At 36.0% G+C, this 23,353-nt stretch overlaps 1 protein-coding gene across 1 annotated transcript in view; it reads right to left on the bottom strand.

Moving 5' to 3' along the window:
- RASSF3 (Ras association domain family member 3) overlaps window positions 1-19,791 on the bottom strand; it is a 57,385-nt gene extending 37,594 nt beyond the window's left edge. The window contains exons 1-3 of the mRNA XM_088141783.1: window positions 19,671-19,791; window positions 8,325-8,446; window positions 5,060-5,062 (exon numbers count right to left, since the gene is read on the bottom strand). Coding sequence (XP_087997909.1) covers window positions 5,060-5,062; window positions 8,325-8,446; window positions 19,671-19,791 — 246 coding nt within the window. The remainder of the gene's footprint in view (window positions 1-5,059; window positions 5,063-8,324; window positions 8,447-19,670) is intronic.
- Window positions 19,792-23,353: the final 3,562 nt, after the last annotated feature.

Raw genomic sequence — 23,353 nt, 5'->3', positions numbered from 1 at the left:
AAAGTCATTTGTCAACAAGTCCTTCTTCTGGGTAAGTAGAGGAAGGCACAACCTCCTTCATCAGCAGGCAATCCACATGACAGAAGGGCACTGGCCGCCATCCAAAATCAATGCACTTTTCAACACACAGTATTATTAAAATATTATACTCTTAAAATCTTTGTAGATACTCATATTATATTTATACTGTCCTTCCTTCCAAAGGAACACAGAGTGGTGTACAACACAATAAAAAAATTAGATAGCACTACTACCTAACCATTTCATTACTTCTTGGATATCTATTGTTCTTTTGTTATGAAGTTTTCGACTGTTTTTAATATTGTACATCACCCAAAGTCATTATGGAGTTGAGTAGCCTTAGATATTTGACACATAAATAAATAATAAGACATCCAACTATAAAATAAAAAAAATGCATTATATTGTAGACATAAACTCTATGCAACAAATTCCCAAGGCAGGTTATCTTTCTAACACCCAAATTTTGCTTACAATATGTCAGTGTGAGGCAGGCAGGACTGCCTAGGGAGACAGTCCTGCCTGCTGGTACTGAAAGGGCTCTTCAGATCCAGGAGAGCCTGATTTTTCTGATTTTACAACTCACTGGCTAGTACAGAGAAAAATTCAGTCCATAGTTACTCAGAATTGTGCATACAGTACAATTTTGGGGCCTGGAGTTTACACTGAGAGTAATACTTTGAAGATCACTATCACAACTTTGCACAAGTTTTCAAAACACAGTATTCTTTGCAGTAAAAATCCAATTGTGACTCTATTACAGTATGGTGATTGAAACCAGAGAGTTTCACAGGTGACTCAGTTAAGACTAGTCAGTGATAGTCCTTGCTCCTGCTTTTTGTGATAGCAAGGAGATCTCTAAATTATCCTCCAGACTGTTTTATTAATTACAGAATGGAGATCCACCTACCCACAATATTTCCAGCCCATCATTGCCTCCACGCGCTTGTATAACCCCTGCACAGCCTCTTCTAATTCAGAAAGAATGGAGAAACATAGCTAAGCATCTTTACCATACTGCTGGCATCATACTCCAAGTTCCTGGACAACAGTCACAGCAGTTTGATATACAAAGAAAGAAACAATGAAACTAGCAGGACTTCATAACTGCCGCCAAGTTATTCTCTAGTGCCAAGGAAGATACAGAACCTTGATGGTTAAAACATGTTAAAAAAGATATTCAAGAACATAAAAAAGCATGGAATAAAAAATTGGAACGTTCTGGTATATGAACTTCAATGAATTTAAAACTAGAACTTAATCAACCAAATTTATTTGCTACCTTTTGGACACCTATGCATTTTTTAAAAAAGAAACTGACGGGTGGAGATGTACCCAAATTGTAACTGTTCAGCCATCACCACCTTCTTTGGAAGACCTAGCCAGTGATACTGGCTACTAAGTCAGTATTTATCTAAAGCCTTAGGCTCTAGAGAGACCACAAGAGACATTTTGGAGTCTCTTCCAAAATGATGAACACAATTCTATCCTATTATATGTATTTAAGAATCCCTCAAGTCACTCAGTCAATTCTACCTGTTATATATTACCATGGAAGGCAAAGGACAAGAGACAAGGGGCTTGGCCTACTATTGACTGATTGAGTTATTTTTCTTCTTCATCCAAAAATGGTTCTGGAGCAGTTTAAATACAGACAATGATCTAAGACAGACACTGTTTCACAGGCTCTGATCAGGCATTGCCCCTCCCCCATATCTCTTATGATCAATGATAAGAAAGGGAGGGAGAAGAAAATAATTGCTTCCTGTTGCTATAAATGAAGAAGACAAGAGAACAAGCAGACAAAGAAGTAGTCTAGAATTATGAAGAGCAAAACAAAGGTGCCTCAAAGAACTTTATTTCAGTCCCATTGCAACAGCAGCAGTACCTGAAGGAACCCAAATAGTATGTCCCAGATCAAGTAGTTCTAATATATTTGGCCCTGAAAAGTTACTGCCAAAAAAAAAGAAGGAATAATTTCATTCTCTGCCCCTTGTCCCACCCTGTTCCCTTTCCTTGTTTCCAGAGTGGAACAAATACACAGCACCTGTTAAGTGGTCAATAAATATTTTTCCACAGCTTCTAAATGGTACAGAATCCAAATACTGACCACAGAGCCATGCAAAAATTAAAATGCTCAAAAACTGCACTTCTGAAAAGGAAATATTTATTGAAGCAAACAGGAGATGTATTATGGTCTCTAGATTCATCTGATAGTATGATAGACTGAAAACAAAGAACCAGAGAATGTACCATCTGTTAATACACCTTTGAATAGCTGGTATCAAATTTTCATAGCCTTAAGATTTCAAATTCACCAGTGATTGATGAGAGATACCACTAAATTCTGCTGGCACAAAAATTCTGTATTTGTGATGAGTTCCAGATTTGTGATGAGTTCCAGATTTAAATTCTGCCATGTTCTTTTCTTTTTACATTCATTCCTGCAAGAAAACTTCCTTAATAAGGCATTGGGTTTCTGCCAGTTATATTCTGATGTGGATAAGGCAGTGTTTCTGTTATTAGATTATTCTGCCTAGATTTCCTACTCTGTGGCTTTGTTTGCTATGGCAATCTTAAATCGCAAAGGAGATTCTCTCACTTAACTTGGTAAATATTTTATTAGGTATCCATAGAACTAGACTTGGTGTGTATGCTATATTATTCTGCATTATCTATTTCAGTGTTTCTCAACCTCAGCAACTTTTAGATGTATGGACTTCAGCTCCCAGAATTCTCCAACCAGTATGTTGATTAGGGAATTCTGGGAGTTGAAGTCCACATATCTTATAGTTTCTGCGATTGAGAAACACTGATATATTCTAATGTTTATATTAAAAACTTGAGCGGATGTTAGCTGCTCGCAAAAAACCCCCACAATTCATGGTAATAATTCACTTTACAGTTGTAGGAGGAGCCTTTTGGTTAGTAAGAGCTTTTTGAGGGTGGATTTAATGAATTAATGACTCAGTGATATTTTTATCACCAACACCAAATGTTTATTGCTTTCCACTTTTATATTATTATTCACAGATTTGTACATAGCAAACAGTTTGCCTGTGAAGATATAGATCCATTTTATGTTTCATATAAAGCATGACACAGAATTACCACTGATAAGAGAGTTCTCTTTCAGTAAGACTTTCAGATCTGGGCTGCAAACATCTCAGCCAGCACTAGATGGCAGCAAGGAGTCGGGTTTTCTTAATATTGACTTATTTTAATAGGGTTTAAAACTTTAAATGGATATAAGATACAGTATTCTAAGATGCAGACTTATATCAATGTCATTTTGGGGGGGGTTTTCTCAGTTTTACAATGTTTGTAAATCTCCTTTTTGTTATTTTTATTTTTTCCTTGTTTCTGCTTTGATTGTACCTGTAAATCTAATAAACAAAAAAGTAAGAGGAAGAGGAGAGTTTTCTGTATCTCTTTGCTTCCATCTAGTGGTTGTCCAAATTTTTGAAAGCTAAATCTAATAGCCCTCCCTTTGAGCCATGTTGCCAAGTGATATTCTCCGTGTTAAAAATGCCTAAAAGGCTAAAGACACAATCATATAGAGCTCAATACTATAAAGTGGACAATAAAATACATAGACGCACACACACATGCACACAGACACATACAAATTACAAATAACTGAGATTTCAGGTTTAGTACCTTCTGTCTAGATCCTGTTATTAAGATAACTAAACTGTAAACATGATTTTCTTTAAAAGAATTTGTGGGGTATAGGATATTTCATATCCCCCTGTTCATAATCTGAATATGAACTTTTATGGTGTTTTTAATCATGCTATTGTCTACTTGCTTTTCATGGTATCTGCTTGTTACTGTGAGCTCTTTTTAAAGTGAAGATGGAAAGATACAGTGAAAGATTTAGCAAAAATATTCTAAAATGGCAGAAACATTTGTAGAAACACACTGCATTTAGGAACGGTTTATGTTCCACTAGAACATAAAGAACAACAGGAATAGATTGCCTACCAGATGGGATAGCATTAGGTACAGATGAAATACCCATGAAACTGTTTCATGCTGCAGGAGAAGAGCAGTTAAGTGTCAACAAATCTATGTCAACAAATCTGGCACAAGGCGGCATGGCCTAGTTATTGGAAAAGATCAGTGTATATACTGGTACCAAAGAAGAAAAATACAAGGAATGAGCAAATTCCCAAACTCTTGCACTATTTCCTCACTCAAGCAAAGTTTTGTAAAATCTTACAAATAAGAATAAAATCATAGACTGAAAAAGAAATGCTAAATGAGCAGTCAGGCTTCAGAAAGGCTGAGGCGTGGAAGGCCAGATGGCTAACGTAAGAGACTGATGCTGCAGACAGCAAGAGAATACAAGAGTTCTACCTTTGCTTCATTTGTTACAGCAAGGCTTTAGACCAGTATGTCTCAACCTTGGGAACTTTAAGAGGTATGGACTTCAAATCCCAGAATTCCCCAGCCAGCTTGCTGGCTGGGGAATTCTGGGAGTTGAAGTCCACATCTCTTAAAGTTCCCAAGGTTGAGAAACACTGCTTTAGACATTTAGACACTTTCTGGCATGTAGGTCATGCCAGAAAGTGAAAAACATTATGCCTAATGGGTGTATAAGAACTTGACTGTTTTTCTGTGGAATATTTACAATGCACAAAAAGCTACTGTAAGAACTGAATTTGGAGAAGAAGACTGGTTCAGGATAGGAGCATGAGTAAGACAACAACTTAAAGTTGATGGTGAAGAAACAATAGGATAGTCTTAGTTTCTGGGGCTCAAGAATGGATAAAGATGGGCAATGTGCTAGAGAAGTAGAGACAATAAAAGCAGTAAAAGACAAACTTTTTTTCTTCCAAGAAGAAAGGCAATAACAGAGACAAAATAATTAAGGATATTTCTATGACAATAAAGATCCCAAGAGTGAAGCTAATATCTTATAATGTATAGCTATGAAAGCTGAATAATAAAGAAAAAGCAAGAGAAAGAAGATAGTTGTCTTTGATTAGTGGATTTGGAAATGGATAAGAGTCCAATGGACTGAAGGAAGAACTACCTAATCTGTCCTGGACCAGATAAAGACTAACTACTCTCTTGAGAAGATAAATAGCAAGCAGAAACTCACATCCTTTGGGCATGTAATACAAACAGATGATGGACTGGAAAATATGATTATATTATGCAAGGTTGAGGGAGAGAGAAGAAGGGTAAACAACAGTTAAAATGGATGGATAGGACTGAAGATATATCCTTGGAAGAGCAACAAGGTACTGCTGAAGACAAGTCAGAAAGGTTAGCATTTATCCATGCAGTCACCAGGGTGAAACATAATTTGATAGCACCAAACTAATTAAAATTAGTACTATTCAAAGTGTTTGAAAGGGATGCTTCACAAAGCATGTGAGCAGCAGCAAGGTATCCTCTTCTCAAAGCATTAAAGAAGCTACATACCTTGGAAAGCACGCTTGGCTGCTTTGATGGTTCTTCCTGGTTGTGTGCATGTGCATACAGCTGCTTCACTTCACTGATGGTCCCAGTGGAAGAGTTGTTTGTGCGTACACACATATACATAGATGATCATGAACAGCCTCTGAAGCAGCAGCATGAGAATGAGGATTCCAAAGAATATGGTTTATTTAACTTTTTGTGAAAGACTAACATGCTTTGTGAAGCTCTCTTCTTTAATGCTTTGACACAATTAAACACATTAAAATACAGTGATATAATGTCCAGTATCCACAGCTTCTCCAGTAGCCAAGGTACAACAAAAAATATATCACAGAGAAGCAGTGATTTTTTTTTAAAAAAATATTGACTGTTTGGGATTACATAAACCTTAATCTAGGTTTAAGAAAGCATCCTGTGTTCAAATCAATAAGCCATATACATTTTGCTTAAAATGTCAGCCTGGTTCACACAATATGCTAAAACAATGGTGACATTCCAAAAACACAATGAACTGCATACTCTGTAACTCCATTCTACCTAATCTAGCAAGTTGTGTGAACATAGCCACAATACAGTAACAACATAGAGCTAGCATAGAAATGCAACACAAACTATCAGTCAATCAATCAATCAGAACACATACTACTGCTGCCCTTCAGTTTAAGTTAGGCACAACTAATAACAATTGCAGCTTCATACTATACAATGTCACAGCAGGTAGTAGCATATAAATTATATTGACCTCAGAAAAGCTGCATAGAGGTAGACTTGATTGTATTTGGATGGGAGACTCCCAGAAAATCCTAAGACTGTAGGTTAGGCTAGAAGATAAACAAAAATCATCCTGTAAAAATTTGCAATGGCAAATTATTTCTGTATTGCTCCAAGCAAACAATGTGGGTATGTCCATATACTCTTCAGAAGCATAAATGAAGGTAGACTTTAGTTTTACCGTACTACAGGATGCATTATGAGCAGTCATAATAAAAGCATAGGAGACTTTTACAAAATAAATATTAAACTAATCTTCATGCAGGATATTGTACATTTTAAGGGAAATAAGTAATGTAAACTACTACCATCTACAACATAGAAAAGTTATCTACAACACAGATAGTGGGACTCTAGTCCTGCTAATGGCCAGTTCTATATAATTCTTCATCATTCTAGGGAGGGCATACAAGTTATGTAAGGGCTTGAAGAGCGAGATTTCTTTCATTTACCACAGAACAAGGCCAAATCTATACAAAGTGAAGTGTGGGCAGTTAATAATCTTTGGCATTTTAAGTAGGGGGAACCCAACTGACCCAACCCACTCATTTTATAAACCAAATTTCTGACTGGTAGTAATATGAAAACTAAGAACACAAATACAATTGAGTGTAATGAATGAGACAAGAATCTCTGTAAGGCTGCGGTTTGTCTCTCTGAAGCTACAATTCAAAGATTCAACTGATAGAACGATAGCATGTATACCAATAAATCTGCATGACCAAAATAATCTCAAAGAACCCATTTTGCCTATCTTTGGAGAAACTAAGTGAAGTCCTTCAGCATATTGATCAAATGAGTTTTGTGAGGAAAAGAATTGGGTACATTAGAGCGTTTTAAAAGCAGATTAAAATCTAGACCAAATTATATGTGTGTATTTGTTATAAAACAGGGAGTGGGTGGGATCTGCTTTTACCCTTAAATGAATATACATGAAACAAGAAGAAACATATCTCCTGTCTTGCTATCCTATACTAACCTCCAAATTAGTCTTCTTGTTAGTCTTGGCTGAGTGGTGGGGATTAAATCTAAGGAATGAAGGTTGTTAATGCAGAGTAGAAGTTGAATTTTGTTCCTATCTCCTGAACAATCCATTTGACCATAGAAGGAAAGGGTTCCTTTCTATTTTAAGGCCAAACAGAAGAGCATGTGTCTGACTCATATGAGTCTAATTTGATATAAATTTATTCAAAGATCTGACTGTGATAATATAGCTATACAAACTTCATTACTAAGATTCAAGTGTAAGAAAACCAGTTATTGAAATGTTCCTGTTGAATATACCTGTGGTTCCAAGGAAAATATAATCATCTAACAAAACACTGACAATTGCCCCTGTAACATTCGCCACCTGTCTTTGGCCTATATTTTGACAAGGTGATCGAATAAAATAGCTGAATAGTTTTTGGGTGACATCATCATATCAGTGTGAATTTAATATAATTTTCAGTTAACGTGAGATAAGCTGTCAGTTTAGGTACAATTTATTTGTATTTATTTATTTCTTTATTAAGACTGATACTACTTATTTCAGGATTGCAGACAAATGTGATATATTTACTTAGATTGATTACCATATTGACTAGTTATGGCTTACAATACAGACCTGTATAAGATAGTGTTAGTAACAACATTTTTTGAAATTAAATGCTGGGAAATATTAGGGTCAATAAGATCCCATTTGTCACTTATCCTCCCCTCCCCACTCAAGCAGAATTTTTGTAATACTACACATTTAACCTGGTGAAATATATATATTAAATGAAATGAACACAAATATTTGGCAGATTGTAATTTAACAATGGGTGCTCTTAATCACTACAGATATTTCATATTACGATTCTGAGTCAAATTATCTGCAGTTGTTGTACAGAGAGAAAACTGTAAAAGAATAATTTACTTGAGTATGCCTGAAGATACTTCATCAGTCTTTCATCCATTTATTACATCATCAAATCCTTTGCTTTATTTTGACAAAAGTTAGTACATAAATTAACAAATCTGGGATCCAGTAAAAGCTTCATCTCAACATTTCTCCCCTTTATATTATATAACTGAGAACTGGAAGGAATAAAATCTGTAAGAATAAATGGTAATACCGTTCCATTATCAGCATCAACTGAATTGTCACATGCAGAGCTGCAATCCATCAGTTTTCCATTTTGCTGACAGTCCAGGTGTACTAAGTCTCGACAATGAGAATGGCATGTGTATTTACAATCTAAAAAACAAACAGAAGATGTATATATTGTTTTAATGCAATCATTGTCAGGACCCTTACCATCACATGCTGTGACTCCAACTCAAATGCTCATCATCTTAAACAGGAGTTGCACAAACCACTCCACCCAGTCAGCCACTAATCCAGTCATACCTCTAGCAATATTCAACCACACTAACCAATCAAAGGCTGCTAGTTTGAGGAATGGAGCCCTAGCCCATTTGTTCCAGTTAATTGACCAAGGCTGTACCATATCCTAAGCCACAAACTAGCCAGTCACATTTTAGCCTGTAGATTGTGCAGACCCAGCCACTGAGTGACCCTAAGGAAATATTCAAATCTGTTCAATATTTATAATAATATTGTTTATTAAGGCCCTTTACCAAAGTGCAATACAAGTCAGAAAAACAGTAAATACCACAACATTCTAACTTTAAGAGCCCCACTGAATGAAGTTGTCCCTCCCTTCCATAACAGAAAACATTTACCTGCTATAGAGCAAAGGGACTCATTTCCCTGAATGACATTACAGAGCCACTCTGATCTTGATAAGAGCCAGGGAAATCAAGGAATGAAAGAAATATCCACAATTATAGCATCACAGAAAGATCCAAGTGAGTAACTTGTTCCAACAAAGTTCTAAGACTAGTTGAAGCCTTTTATACTTCTAGAACTACTATAGTCTCCCATATTTGGTCCCTCTTTGAGGAATGATAGGCTTAGTGAAATGCTTCTCCATGTTGGGAGCATTTGCTTCTAGGCTTGTTATATAGTATTTTACTCATACTAGAGCTGGGAGGCAAGAATCCAAATAGGTGGAAGCAGAGAAATCTCTCTTTGATAGTATCAAGTGGTTGTCTAGTCTTTTGCAGCCAGTCTTGATAGCCCTGCATGCTCCTTGTTCATGGAAATCCAATCAGTACCAGGGTAGGACAGGCACAGTTCTAGCCTAAAATAGGACAGTGGTAATTATGGCTTAACTGAATATAGTTTATTATGGATAAATACCAACTTAGTTTAAAAGTAAGTAGCGTTAAATATTATTTACAGTTCATATCCATAAATGGTATCAACTGATTGTTGCCTTCATCAGCTGATAATGATGCTCCATGATAACACTTCTGTGTATGGAAACTGCATAGACAGCAATGGCCTGATAGCTTCCATTCCCATTGAAAAAGGGTTAAATAGGGGAATATCTTGGACCCTTGAATGACTACTATGTCAACAACATAGCCCTTAAAAACATAGAATTATGTTCTACAATTCTGCTCCATAACTGTCCCCATTCTATGTATGCCAATAATGCTGTGTTATTAACTATGATCCAGCCTTTGAACATCATGCTGTTATGGTGAAAAGCTAAATAGCAACTATTTAAAAAATGAAGGTTGTTGTATGCAGCAGCAATGATTTCCATAACTGTAAAATCAACAACAGCCAAATAAAACAAGTTCTAGTTTCTAAACTTCTATGCATTTATTTCCAATCCTTTCCCTCCTGACAACATTAAGCTTGCACAGGTGCAAAAGACTTCTAACACACACTAATTCATTTGTTAAGTTATAAGGGCAGCAACTGTGTTTCTGCAGCAAATTATTTAAAGCTAAGCCTCCTACCATATGTGATGCACAGTTCTGCACTTAGAAAGATAGAATGGTCTTAAAAATAATCCATTCTAAATGTTTGAAAACTATGCCCATTCAATTGCAAATGTGTTTCTTCAGCTAGAACTTGGTTGTGCTTCTGTAGAGGTTTATATGAAACTCCTGTTTGAAGTATTAGTTGAAACAAATATGTCTTATGGTTTTGAATATGGTAAGACTGAATCTGAAGCAGAATTATGTACTAATGATGAACATGTTATTGCAAAGATGTATAAACTTTTATTGAGACTAGAGACAGAAGATGAACAAGTTAAGGACTGTATGATAAAATGGGCTAAAGACTTTGGTTATGACATACAGATGGAACAATGGGAAATATGTAGCAGAAAGGACTGAAATTTGCATTGTGTTATAACCTTAAAGAGAACTTTTATAAAATGATGTATCATTGGTACTTGTCACCAGAAAAATAATCTAAAATGTATAAAGGTACTTCAAATGTATGTTGGAAATGTGAACAACAAGAAGGGACGTTTTAACATTTCTGGTGGACTTGTAAAAAAGAAAAAATAATTGGAATGAGATACATATTTTCATAGAGAAGATTTTAAAGATTAATATTCAATGAAACCAGAGACTTTCCTTTATTGACAGCTTCGATTTGAGATAAGATATTGTGTAAATGTAATGCTAACTGGAATGTAATGCTTTTTGGACTTTTTGCGGGGAACAGAAAAAAATGAAATTATGTTGTATGGATTTGATGATTAGAAATAATATGGGTTAATAGAAATAATGGAAGTTATGTTGTAAATTTAGAGCAACAGTTTGATGTATATTGTTACTTATATCTGTTGCAAGGAGGGTTGGAAGTAAATTCTTTTTTTTCTTTTGTCACTTCTTTTCTGCACTCTTGGTCTTTATTATCCCTTTTTTATAATCTCTTTTTTTTCTTATTCTTTTTCTTAATATTAGTTCTTGTTAGTTTTTACTGTTCTTTTAAAATTTAATAAAGTTATTATATAACAAAAGAAACAAATATGGGTGAATTTGGGGCTCATCTTTTCCTGGTAGGTAAATACATCTCCTTGAAGGAGCATATATTTGTCAAGACTATTTGTCATCAAGACTTGTATTATTGTGCAACTATTAATTAAAGGACCATTTTGTCTCATGTGCTTCATTTAAAAAATCAGAGCCCTAACCTACTCCATGATATGAGGTTTCTAATTTTAATAATTCAGAGGCCTGGAAAAATCTATCCTGCACATGTTCAGTGTCACTGTTTACAGTACCTCCCAGAAATAAACTTGGTACTGAACATCAAGTTCAAGAATAATGAGAAAGTTTTGTGAATGAACTAGTGCAGTTTTTTACAACTCAGACAACTTCCAGATATGGGGTGTCACTTCCAATGAAATTTTTGTCTTCCACCTGATGGAAGAAGCTGGACTTGAAGTTTATTTGCCCCTTCCCAGCGGTTCAGCAAATAAACCCAGTGGCCTTCCACTTACAATTGTCTGAATCCATGAAGATACATCCTGTGTTCTATCAATTCCTGCTTGTGTGGGTGGCATCCCCCCTGAAGCTTATAGACTAAGACAATTCCATCTCCCCCTATTCTGGTGGGAAAAGGGTAGAGGAAGAATATGAAGTAGAGGCTATTCTGGACTCCAGATGCAAAGGGAAATGTTTAGGGTACCCAGTTCATAGGAATGGCTATCCAGAGTCAGAAAGATTATAGGAAACTGCAACAGATGTCTGCACCCCATGTCTTGGACATGAGTTTCATTTGCAATTCCTGGAAAAGCTCTGTCTACATGATCTACCACCATTACAAGGAAATTGTACATGCTCCAGAGTCATGGAAATGAACTATAGATTCAGTCCTACAAGACTCTCCAGGCATGGGGAACTCGTACACAACCGACTGTTATACTACCTGGGAAAAGGGAAGATTCCAGCTACAACTACTTCTGGCCAGGTGGGATGGAAAAGCCACCAGAAAGGGATGGAGCAGGAAGGTGGTGTTGGGGAAGTGCCTACTTCTTTTACTGCTGCAATATAGGACTCAGGGAGCTACCAATGGCCAAAGAGAGGACTGAATCTATAGTTCATTTCCATGACTCTGGAGCATGTACAGTGAAGGGGGAGACTGAGGCTAATGGAGGAGATTGTATAGAGGATCAGGGAGATGAACTTGAGGGAAGTAGGCAAGAATTGTTACCTAGGCAAAGGGGGCTGAAACATTCCTTAAGTCTGGGAAACAAGATAGTATTCCAAAGAGACTCAGACTGGCTCCTCCCCGATTCATTGGGCTATAAGAGGGAGGGAAGGTAAAGCACAATCAAGCTTGCAAGATTCTGCTATTATGGTCTATCTCAATAAAATATAGTTCTGGTCTTCCAGTGGAGTCTGTTTCCTGATCTGATCTATTCCAAAGGGAAACTATTCCATGGGAACCTCAAATCCCAGAATGATCAGCAATGGACATGCTAGCTGGGAAACTCTGGGAGTTAAGTCATACACCTGGAAATTGCCCAGGTTAGGAAACTGAAATAGTGCAAAGCTTGAAGACATGGACAGATTTTTGGGGATTGGGAGCAAAAGAAATCATTTTAGTGATTGAATTGAATGTCCTGTTGAATATGCTTTCAAGAGAAATACTCCTGGAGAAACAGTGCTTTTTGATTTTTTTGGTAATATTGGAAACTTAAGCTTGATTATGCCATTGAATTAATCAGGATTCACTTCATTTATTTAATACACAGGACGACAATTAAATATTCAGCAATACATCTTAATACATTAAATATTCCATCTTTCCTATGTGCTTCTATGTTGCAACTTTGGCAAGGCAAAGTCACAGCAGACTTGAGAAGTTTCTTTCACAAATGCTGTAATAATATTGCACATTGCTGAGAAAGTTATTTGGCATCTCATTGATGTGCTATTTATAGTGATCCCACATATTTTAATAAGTAAAACTAATGAATGGAGTTTTGATTTATTTATATCCCAACAAGAAGAGAGTCGCATTAAGAAATGTGTTGTGCTAGATTTGCTGTCATTCTCATATTCAATTTTAATTTGAATATCTTCAAAATAATTTATATTCAAGCCCAAAATGTCTTTGTATTTGTAATACAATGACCCTTTCCCCCATTTTCTTATTAATCTAATGTAGGATTTCATGATGTTTCCAATACATTATGTCACTGAAATTATTGGCGATAATAACACATGAGATTTTCACTTTTCCTGCTGTTAACATCAGCGGCAGGAATATAAGACGCAGGTGGACCATACAGATGGCTTTAGAAGGCCAGAAGAACTGGATTTATCAGATATCTCTAGATCCAGTAAAGACTAAACTATATATTAAACTGTCTTTTGGTGTTAAAACTAATAGTATGGGAGTGATTAAGATTGGGACTTGATGCTATGAGAGAATATTCAACCATTTGCTTCCATTTTGATAGCCCATCCTGCTTCAAAGCTGCTATTTAGCATAGGAAATAAATTACCATGGGTAGTTTGGCTCTCAGAAGCAAAGCAATGCAAAATCAATGACGCAGGAATTTGACTGTCCCATGTATTATGAGACTGAGAAAGTCTATGACTTTTTTCAACAAATATAGGGTTGGGCATTTCCAGAACTAAGCATAAATAGGCAGAGAGAGCACAATGATTTACAAGAATCGCATTGTGCAGGCCTGCAGTAGATATCACAAACATCACAAACAGTTTGTTTACTGCAAAAATTACCTCATTTCAGCTTTACCCACATGTGACCTTTCACCCTTTTTCCTAAACATTTCTGAAATATGCTAATTTGGATGATAGCAGAAGATGGTTTTACCGTAATTCAAAAAAACATTAGACCTTTATTAAATTCTTCATGTAATAAAAGAAAATGGCCCCTTCAGAAATTGAATTAATATAACAATACTATGCTGTGGTAACTGGTATTCACTTATTTGATTTTAGACCTACCTTTTTCAATGTTAGGACATAGCTGCAGTGTCACAAAACATGCCTTATAATTTTAGTCCTACAGAATGATTATGTTGTATTTAAAATCCAAAATCCAAGGAGAATTAGGAGAAAAAACTGAAAACTGCCATCATAGCCCCATATATACTGCTGCATATATGCTCCTGGAATGAACTGTAAATGTTCACCTTCAGTTGCCACATACCTGTTAACTGTTTTTTCTTCATTTCTAGATTGATTTTGCTTGATAGTTTGTATAGAGCTGTTCCCATCACAGAACATCTGCAGGGCTGTAGAAGCAGGCAAAGAGCAGATGCTCCCAGCAGAATCAGATAATCGAGTGTGCTGGTGCTAATAAAAACAGTCAGATGCTGTTGCTGCCACTCAGCAACTGTGAGTTTTGTTGTAGTCTTTGTAAGTGTGTGCAGTACAATTCTGATTTGACTTAAGTGGTTTGACTTTCCCATAAATCTGCATGAGGGAGAATAAATACTAAATATGATTAAAACAGTACTTAAACACTGGCTAACCATTAAAAGTGGTATAAACATCTTTCTTATGCCCCTCAAGAATCAACCTAACTCTGAAGTTCTGATCATCTGATTTCCTGATACATTATTCAGTGCCCACTCTTCAAAGATTCAGGAGGGCAGCACCAAGCTATAGAGATAACTGATGCAATAATACTAAGTGAGTCAAATCACCTGTTGGAATCAGCTCTGAAGGGATGCAGTGCAACCCTCAGCCACTTCTTCAGTTGCCATCAAGTTTCAACATGTACCTTGAAATTAAAAAGTTTAAAGTCTAATTAAAATCAGAGAAAGTGGATGTGGTGGAAGTTAATTTAGGAAAAAATGTATGATTTTAAGAAAAATACATTTTTACTGTGAACATTTCTACTTTCTTCTTTGACCACGCCCACTTTTCCCTCCTTAGAGCCTCAATATTTCCACTAAGCTCACATGTAGCCTTTGATTCAAAAAAGGTTATGCATCAACGAATAGACTCTGTTTTAGAAGAAACATGTGCCCACACTATATTTATTCACACATTTCACAATTAAAGGCAGTAACATGAATTGTACCAGGGCAACTTGATGCATTTGATGACATAGGCTTGATATCAGTGATCTACTAAATCCTGTATTTCTGTCTTCATTTTGCACATTCAGGACTCAGACTAGAAAAAAAAAACCCTATGAGCTGAGTCTTATTTTCTTGCTGTATTAAGATCACAGTATCAGAAATCCACAGCCCTGTACATGATTACTTAGCAAAACTGTTACAAAGTTCAATGAGATTTAAATCCAAGTATTATGCAAAACATTATAATCGTTTGAGAATGCTTTGGTTCTCAACAAAACTTAGAGAAGCTGATCATACAGAAACCAGTATCAGAATTGTGTCTATGCTCTTATACAATTTCCACCTACAGTATATAGAATGCCTTAAATATGTTTCTGTTCAAAAAATCAAAGAAAAATTTTAATGGAAATACTGTACTTTAATTTGCACTTGAATGTATTTATATTTAAAGTAGCTAATAATCTTGCAGCTTGTTAATAATTTACATTATTAAATATAAATTAAACTATGCTCTGTCTATTGTATATAAATCCAATAATATTATCTATATCAGAGGTCCCCAACCCAGTATTCTCTAGATGTCTTAGTATGAATCATCCCTAACTAGCATACGAAGTCCACATCACTTTCTTATGTTATTCCTTTCCAAATTCTTTATACTTCTGCCTGTGTGCTAGGTTGCTGGCAAAATATTACAGGACAAATTACAAAAAGAGTTGTAAACACAATAATTATATATTGTTTTATCCCATTATTCCTTTGGCACAGATGTTGCAAATTCCTCATTATCCTCTTATAGTTACATTATATTTACTCTTTCATACTTAGGAGAAAAAAAGAGAAAATGCTCAATAAGATGTTTGTATGTGTGTACACACACACACACACAAATCAAATACACAAGTACACAACATGGAAAATAATATCAATTAATTCTGGCTTGCAGCTATATGTTATGAACAAGACATGAAAGATTAATTTGCTGTTGTTTTTTTCTTATTTACAATGTCACCTGTTTTTATAAAGGCAATCAGCTACTTAAATAAGGCTTTAAATTGCTTTATTAATATTATTCCAAATATTTTTACTATTCAATCACATATTTATATTTATATAACAATATTTGTTGCCTAAATTCAAAAGCTTTCAACATGCCATTTTATCAAGTGAGATGTTTTGTTCTGAGATATGTTGTCCTTTAACCTAGTTACGCCTATATTTACAGAAAGGAGAAATTTGCATGTAGGCAACCCTCCAACAAGGAACAACTAGATTAACACCAAGATTATCACCAGACGTACAGTCAAGCAGTAAACAATACCCTAATCAAGGAACTACCAGAGGGAAACAAAACAAAACAAAACCCACCCACCCCACCAACACTGGCAGGGCATGCCACTGTATATAAACAGAGAGCAAACCTCATTCCATTCTAGCACTGAAGATGTTACCTAGCCGGGTAATGAAACGTTTGCAAGAAAAGAACCAAGCTCAGAGAACTCCAAGGACTCCACAGTTCAACCCTGAGCTACACATATTCGCTTCTATTGGTACTTCAGTCTATGATTAATGGCTCATGTGACTGAAGGTTTATTCTTTAATTATGTGGTGCTCACCAAGCTCTGAGTTCCATCCGACTTTTTCAAATATGCCTTTAATTTAAAAAAGGATAGGAAACTGTCATGCTGTTCAACTAAGCATCAGACTCTAGAATCATATTTGCAGCAATAGCTGTGGGCCCCCCAAAGGCCCTGTTGGGATGACAGCTTTCTGAAGCAGTTGTTCACTTTCTGGTAAAAGGGTGCTTAAGTGTCAGTTCAAGGTGGATGTACTCAGTTACAGTGGCAATGGGTGTATTGCCCAGGAAAATCTGAAAGACCAGATGCCATGGAGAAAATCTATCTATGCTAAGAGTCAACACCAACTTGATGGCACATAATCAATCAATCAACCAATCATAGGCTCATAGGAATTCAGTGGATGGTTTTGAAAGTAGACCCTTGCAAGTTCATCTGTTATCAGTGAAAAGACCTGCCTCCTTGTCAATTAACCAAGAAGCTGCTAGAAAGTACAAAAGGCTCTGCCGTAATGTCTTGGGAGACGTATGGGTTCTAAATGGGAAACAGTTCATTTGTTGACTCTAATCCTTTCACTTCAGTCAACCATGCTAAAGAATACTCTGTGTGATTTGTGTCTGGGAAAAGGTCTTACTTTTGCTTTGAGAAACTGCCCAAGAGCCTGACAGGTATTTTGGGACTGGTCATGTCTGCTACAGCAACCATGTTTTGAATACATTCATCACATGTTTTCATAATTCCAATCCCTACCCCCATGTCAGATTTTGTAGGGAAAAAATTCTAGAGCCCTGCAACACTTTGTTTCCTTCTCCTCTCTTGGAACCAAATTATGGTTACTTTTTGCATATCAGGCAATTATGGACAATGAGATATTTGCAAGCAACTCAAACAGTGCTCATGTTTTGATGGAGAGAGCATACTAGTATCACATAGAGATCCATCTGTTTCTGTGCTATTTTCAGGGAGCTTTACCTTGCTCCTTCTCATCTTTATTGGTAGTAAGCAAACACGTTCTTATTTTATCCATTTGTTAAAAAAATCTATGATTTGTTCTAACTGCTTCTTATTGATATAACAATATTTGTAATCCACTTCAGTTCTGGCAGATGTTAGGCAGCAAACAGCTTTAAAAAGGAAAAATGCAACAATGAAATACTTAAGCCACCCAACCATTTATAAACAACTTTCTATATTATTCAAACCTATCCTACTTTAGATTTGCTACTATTTTTGTTATATTGTTTATTTTACAATTAGTTTTTAATTGTAAACTATTCTGAGAACTAAGCTGATGGGGGTAATATAGATGTTCATAAAAAATAAGTCAATGCTTAAAATATATATTGGATAATTATGTTTATATTCCTTAATACAGTATATGGATGATTGTTCTGTTTATTCAGAATGTGTTGTTTTATATGCACAGTGGTTTCCAAAAAGTGACAGAACTGTTTTCTATCGTGGTTCTAATCAGGATGGAACAAAGTTTAAAAATAGCATTTCCTTAAGAGAGCAACCATTGTATTGTAGTATCAAAAATAAATAGCATGTTTAGTTTATTATTTACTGCCCCCTAGTGCTGATATGCAACTTGAAAACAAAACAATGAAGTTCATTTCCTTAATAATTACCAGTTTATGGTTCTGAAGAACAAACATTACATTTTAGAATGTCAGTCGGCTTTAACTGGCTTCTGTGTCCTTTGGAAGATATAATGCACGTTATCTTTAGTGGGATATGGAAAATACATAGCAGTCCTGCTAAGACAAGTGGAGTTTATTACAGGAAGTGCTTTTTAAATTATTATTTAGAATTGGCTTTAACAGTTTTAATTATACTTGGATATCATCCTTTCTAAAAGTATAAGCAGATCCTCAAGTGCCACCAGTTCAGAAATATAACTGGGCCATTCAAAAATAAGAGAAAAATTTCTGTGTGCTCAACAGATTTATAAGATAAGCATGAGTATTCATTGCCTTTTGAGAAGGGAAAAAAGTAAGACAGTGGAGGGTGCAAGGAGAAGAAAACGTGGTCCATCTAAGCCCCAAATAACTTAAAGTCTGTGTCCCAGCAAACTGAATTAGGTTGCTGAAGATGAATACCATGAAGTTATAAAAGAAACTCCATTGAACTATATATTTCAGGCTGAAAGAAATGAAAAATAGTATTTAGTTTCTTTTCCACTCTTCAGAGCCATCACCCATAGAAATGTTATATAGCGATAAAATATGTTCAAGACTGACATTCAGTTATCTAACAATTGTGCCAAAACAAAAAAACCAGCGGCAAGGTTCCTTCTACCTTATTTTATAAAGCAAGATTGTGGAATTAGGAATAGATTTTTGTTAGAAGGACTATGACGTATTCTAGGAATCAAACAAATTCATGACTCAGAACTTTTTAATTCTACACATATGACTTCTTTTGCATTAGCTTCAGTTAGTAAATCTTGGGTTTTAATAAGAAGCAACATTAGCTTTTTACCCTTTTATTACAGACCAGATGGTTGATCCAGCAAAGCAGTTTTAAATTAATGCAAATAAAAAAAGGCGTGTGATGAAACTACTAGAATCTTCCAGTAACCAAGGTTTGGATGCACTAGTAACACACTTACAAAAGAATTCAAGCCGCAGCACAACCAGTCCTACGTACAGAACGGTACTTGAAATGCGTTTTTCTTCATTAACAGCCTAGCAAGCCTAACAACAGATCACTTTGGAAATTTCAAACCAAGTTTATTATATTACATAGAGATGTTTTGGCTCAAAGAAAGGAGTCAATCCCCCTCTGGCCATATTCAAACAGTATGTGTGCTTAGAGTAACCTGAGACTGAGGATATTTTTATCTGCTGAAATGGCTAGTACAACAAAACTGCAAAAGAAAGAAGTTTAGCTCCATTATGAACAAATCAGTTTGCAATTTAATTTCTCGCCAGAGAAAGGAATAAAAGAAACTTACCAGAAGTTTTCCAGAGAAGTTTAAAATGTCTCCTTCTTGGGTTCCCGAGTGATTTTGGGAACCAATAAAAAAACTGGGCTATCCTTCTAATTGTTTTATTAAAATCATGTCTTATTGCCATAATGGCAAGTTATCAACTGATCTTGAGGTAACTGCAGCAAACTGCAGAAAGGAAGGGAAAAAAGCCTTAAATCCTCAAAGCTCTGAATAGAACCTCAGACAGTATGTCTCAGGACCACCTGTCAGTCCTAAATCCTCTCTTTCCCATTCAGGGAAGAGTAGATATCTGTGCTCCATTACCATATTACTATATTTACTGAGGAATACTTTCTTTTTATAATTCCCGATTTTCTTCGAAGTATGTGTGTTAGGCTTTCTGGATGTGCAATCTTAGGCCATAGCCTTAAACAAATTACATTTGCTGGCCCAAGAATCCAATAACGGAATAAAATAGAAAGGTCTTAGGTTGCTTTTCGTACTGCCAAGGTAAGTCTTCTTAAATGACATACTTTTGTTGTTGTTGTTTAGTCGTTAAGTCGTGTCCGACTCTTCGTGACCTCATGAACCATATTGCGCCAGGCCTTCCTGTCCTTCACTGCCTCCCTGAGTTTGCTCAGTTTCATGCTCATTGCTTCAGTGATGCTATCTAACCATCTCATCCTCTGCCGTCCTCTTCTCCTTTTGCCTTCAATCTTTCCCAGCATCAGGGTCTTCTCCAAAGAGATCTCTCTTCGCATTAGGTGGCCAAAATATCTGAGCTTGAGCTTCATTATCGATCCTTCCAATGAGCAGTCAGGGTTGATTTCCTTTAAGATTGACTGGTTTGACCTCCTAGCAGTCCAGGGGACTCTTAAGAGTCTTCTCCAGCACCACAGTTCAAAGGCATCAATTCTTCGGCGCTCGGCCTTTTTTATGGCCCAGCTCTCACAGCCATACATTACTACTGGAAAAACCATAGCTTTGACTATGCGGATCTTTGTCGGCAAGGTGACATCTCTGCTTTTTAATATGCTATCTAGGCTTGCCATAGCTTTCCTCCCAAGGAGCAAGCGTCTTTTAATTTCATGGCTGCAGTCTCCGTCTGCGGTGATCTTGGAGCCCAAATAAATGAAGTCTGTTACTGCTTCCATTTCTACCCCTTCTATTTGCCAGGAATTGATGGGTCCAGATGCCATGATCTTAGTTTTTTTAATGTTGAGTTTCAAGCCAGCTTTTGCACTCTCCTCTTTCACCCTCATCAAGAGGCTCTTTAGTTCTTCTTCACTTTCTGCCATTAGGGTGGTATCGTCCGCATATCTGAGATTGTTGATGATTCTCCCTGCAATCTTAATTCCGGCTTGTGATTCTTCCAGCCTGGCATTTCTCATGATGTACTCTGCATATAGGTTAAATAAGCAGGGTGACAGTATACAGCCTTGTCGTACACCTTTCCCTATTTTGAACCAATCGGTTGTTCCATGACCGGTTCTAACTGTTGCTTCTTGGCCCGCATACAGATTTCTCAGGAGACAGGTAAGGTGGTCTGGTACTCCCATCTCCTTAAGAACTTGCCACAGTTTGTTGTGATCCACACAATCAAAGGCTTTTGCATAGTCAATGAAGCAGAAGTAGATATTTTTCTGGAACTCTCGTGCTTTCTCCATGATCCAGCGAATGTTGGCGATTTGATCTCTAGTTCCTCTGCCTCTTCGAAACCCAGCTTGTCTTAAATACAGACAAAAAGCCTTTTTGAGGACTGAATTTGTATATGTGATGGTTATAAATATTTTGATTATTTGATTTTCAGAGTGTTATATTTTTATTTAAATTGGCCAAATTCAGTTGAAAAAAAGTTTACACTTTTGACATTTTGGTTCTGTTTACCATTTCTCTGGCTTTTCTCATCTGGTTAACGTTCTCTTGACTAAAAGCAGGACGCTGGTGATGTTATGGAGCTAAGATGTTTGCAGCTAAAATGGTAAATTACAGTAAAAAGTTTGACTAACACAATGCAGAGTATCAACTGTTCAGTAGATATTTATGTTTCACTCTCAGAGACAGTAAAATATGTCAAACATTTAACATCCCACTTTCAGATATTTTTAACTTACTGACTTTTTGCCAACTGAATCAAGACAGTTTTTCCTATGTCAGTTTTCTCTGAAAACAAAGCAAACATTCTGTATCCAGTTGTACCAGGTGTGTCACAATTCTTACTTCAGTGTCAGTTTAAGTATAAGAGATAAATATCCTGTTGAAAGAAAGCTCTCTAGTGTGTACAACACTATACAAGAACAAGACAGCATTACAGCAGCAAAGGCTTTTTAAGGCTAGAAAGCATAAGGTCAAGAATAAATACAACAAATGTTAGGGGCCCATCATAAACATATTTTTAACAGGCAGATAATGATGTTAATATAGAGGACATTTATAAGTAACATAATCCAATCAAAAGTGAAAATCAGAAATAAGTAATAGTTACATAGATATTCAGATAGTTAATTCTAGAAAAAAACGCAGAGCCCAAACCTAATATTTAATTTTATCCTTAGCTTCTGAAACTGATTTAGGTTTATTATAAAGCTTATTTCTACATCATAATAACCCATGGCTTGACTTTGCAGCAAATGAGCACCAGCCTTGAAATCATATCTGCACAATCTTCCCACAAGAATAGTTGAGATATTACAAATGGCTCCCTTTGGTTAGTGTTACATGCTAAAATGATTCAAAGTGATGATTTAGACCAGGGGAGGGCCCTACACTGTGGAACAAAGTTGTTGAAGCTGAGGCTGGCCATTGTCTTCTTACAAGTTTGGACAGGATTTATATAATTTCATTTTATCAAGGCCTCTTATATTTTTAAAGTATTTTTTTCAGCTAGGTTTTAATCATTTTTATTGTGCATGATTTTTCTGCCCCAGGTGACTTGTATTATTGTGCATGCCATTCCAGGCCTTTTAATCTGTCCTCCTATGTCTTATCATCAGTTGTCTCGTCTATGTTAACGACTGTAACCATCTAATTCACAGCATCTTAAATCCTAAATCCTTGGTGCTTAGCCAATCTTGGGTATAACCAGATCCAAAGAGATCTCATGAGTTCCCTGCAGGGACCAGGAACCATGGTGCCTGGTCATCCTTTATTAGAAGATGTGATCACCAGGCATCAGCAGCTCTTACAGACACTGGAAGTCACAGCTCTTTTTACATTACCAATAAAACAACGTGTATTTGACATTAAGTCCCCAAAAATAGAGCCTGCTATGAAGGATAGTTTTCTTCATTAAATATGAAATGGCACACAGAATCAACAAGTTATGCATTATTTTGCTTTGTAAACTATGACTAATGTATGCCAGAATTAATAGTTTGTTTTGTAGTTGTTTTGATGGAAGAATCAGCTGTTCTTTAAAATGTGTACTAAAATTGAAGTAGTATAGAAATACATCAAAATAACATATCCAGGTAATCCAGATTCATACTTTTATTCTGAATCTTTTCAATACCTTATTTTCCTCTTTTCCAGCAATGTTTCTCTGTCACAAATATATTATTTGAAAATATTGATATGGAGATCAGTTGGACAAACTGAAGAAGAAAATTATTTAAAACAAACAAATGATGCAGACTGTATTTCTGGAAGCAAAGACATAATTCAAATGAAAAATTGAAAAATAAAACAACTTATTTCTTTGCTTTCTT

This window comes from Python bivittatus, unplaced genomic scaffold (genome assembly GCF_059951505.1).
Source record: "Python bivittatus isolate LINGU-HERP-01145 unplaced genomic scaffold, Pbiv_v1 ctg000330_np1212, whole genome shotgun sequence".
Taxonomy (NCBI): domain Eukaryota; kingdom Metazoa; phylum Chordata; class Lepidosauria; order Squamata; family Pythonidae; genus Python; species Python bivittatus.
Note: the sequence above shows the minus strand (reverse complement) of the source record. Positions and strands in the feature narration are given on the sequence as shown.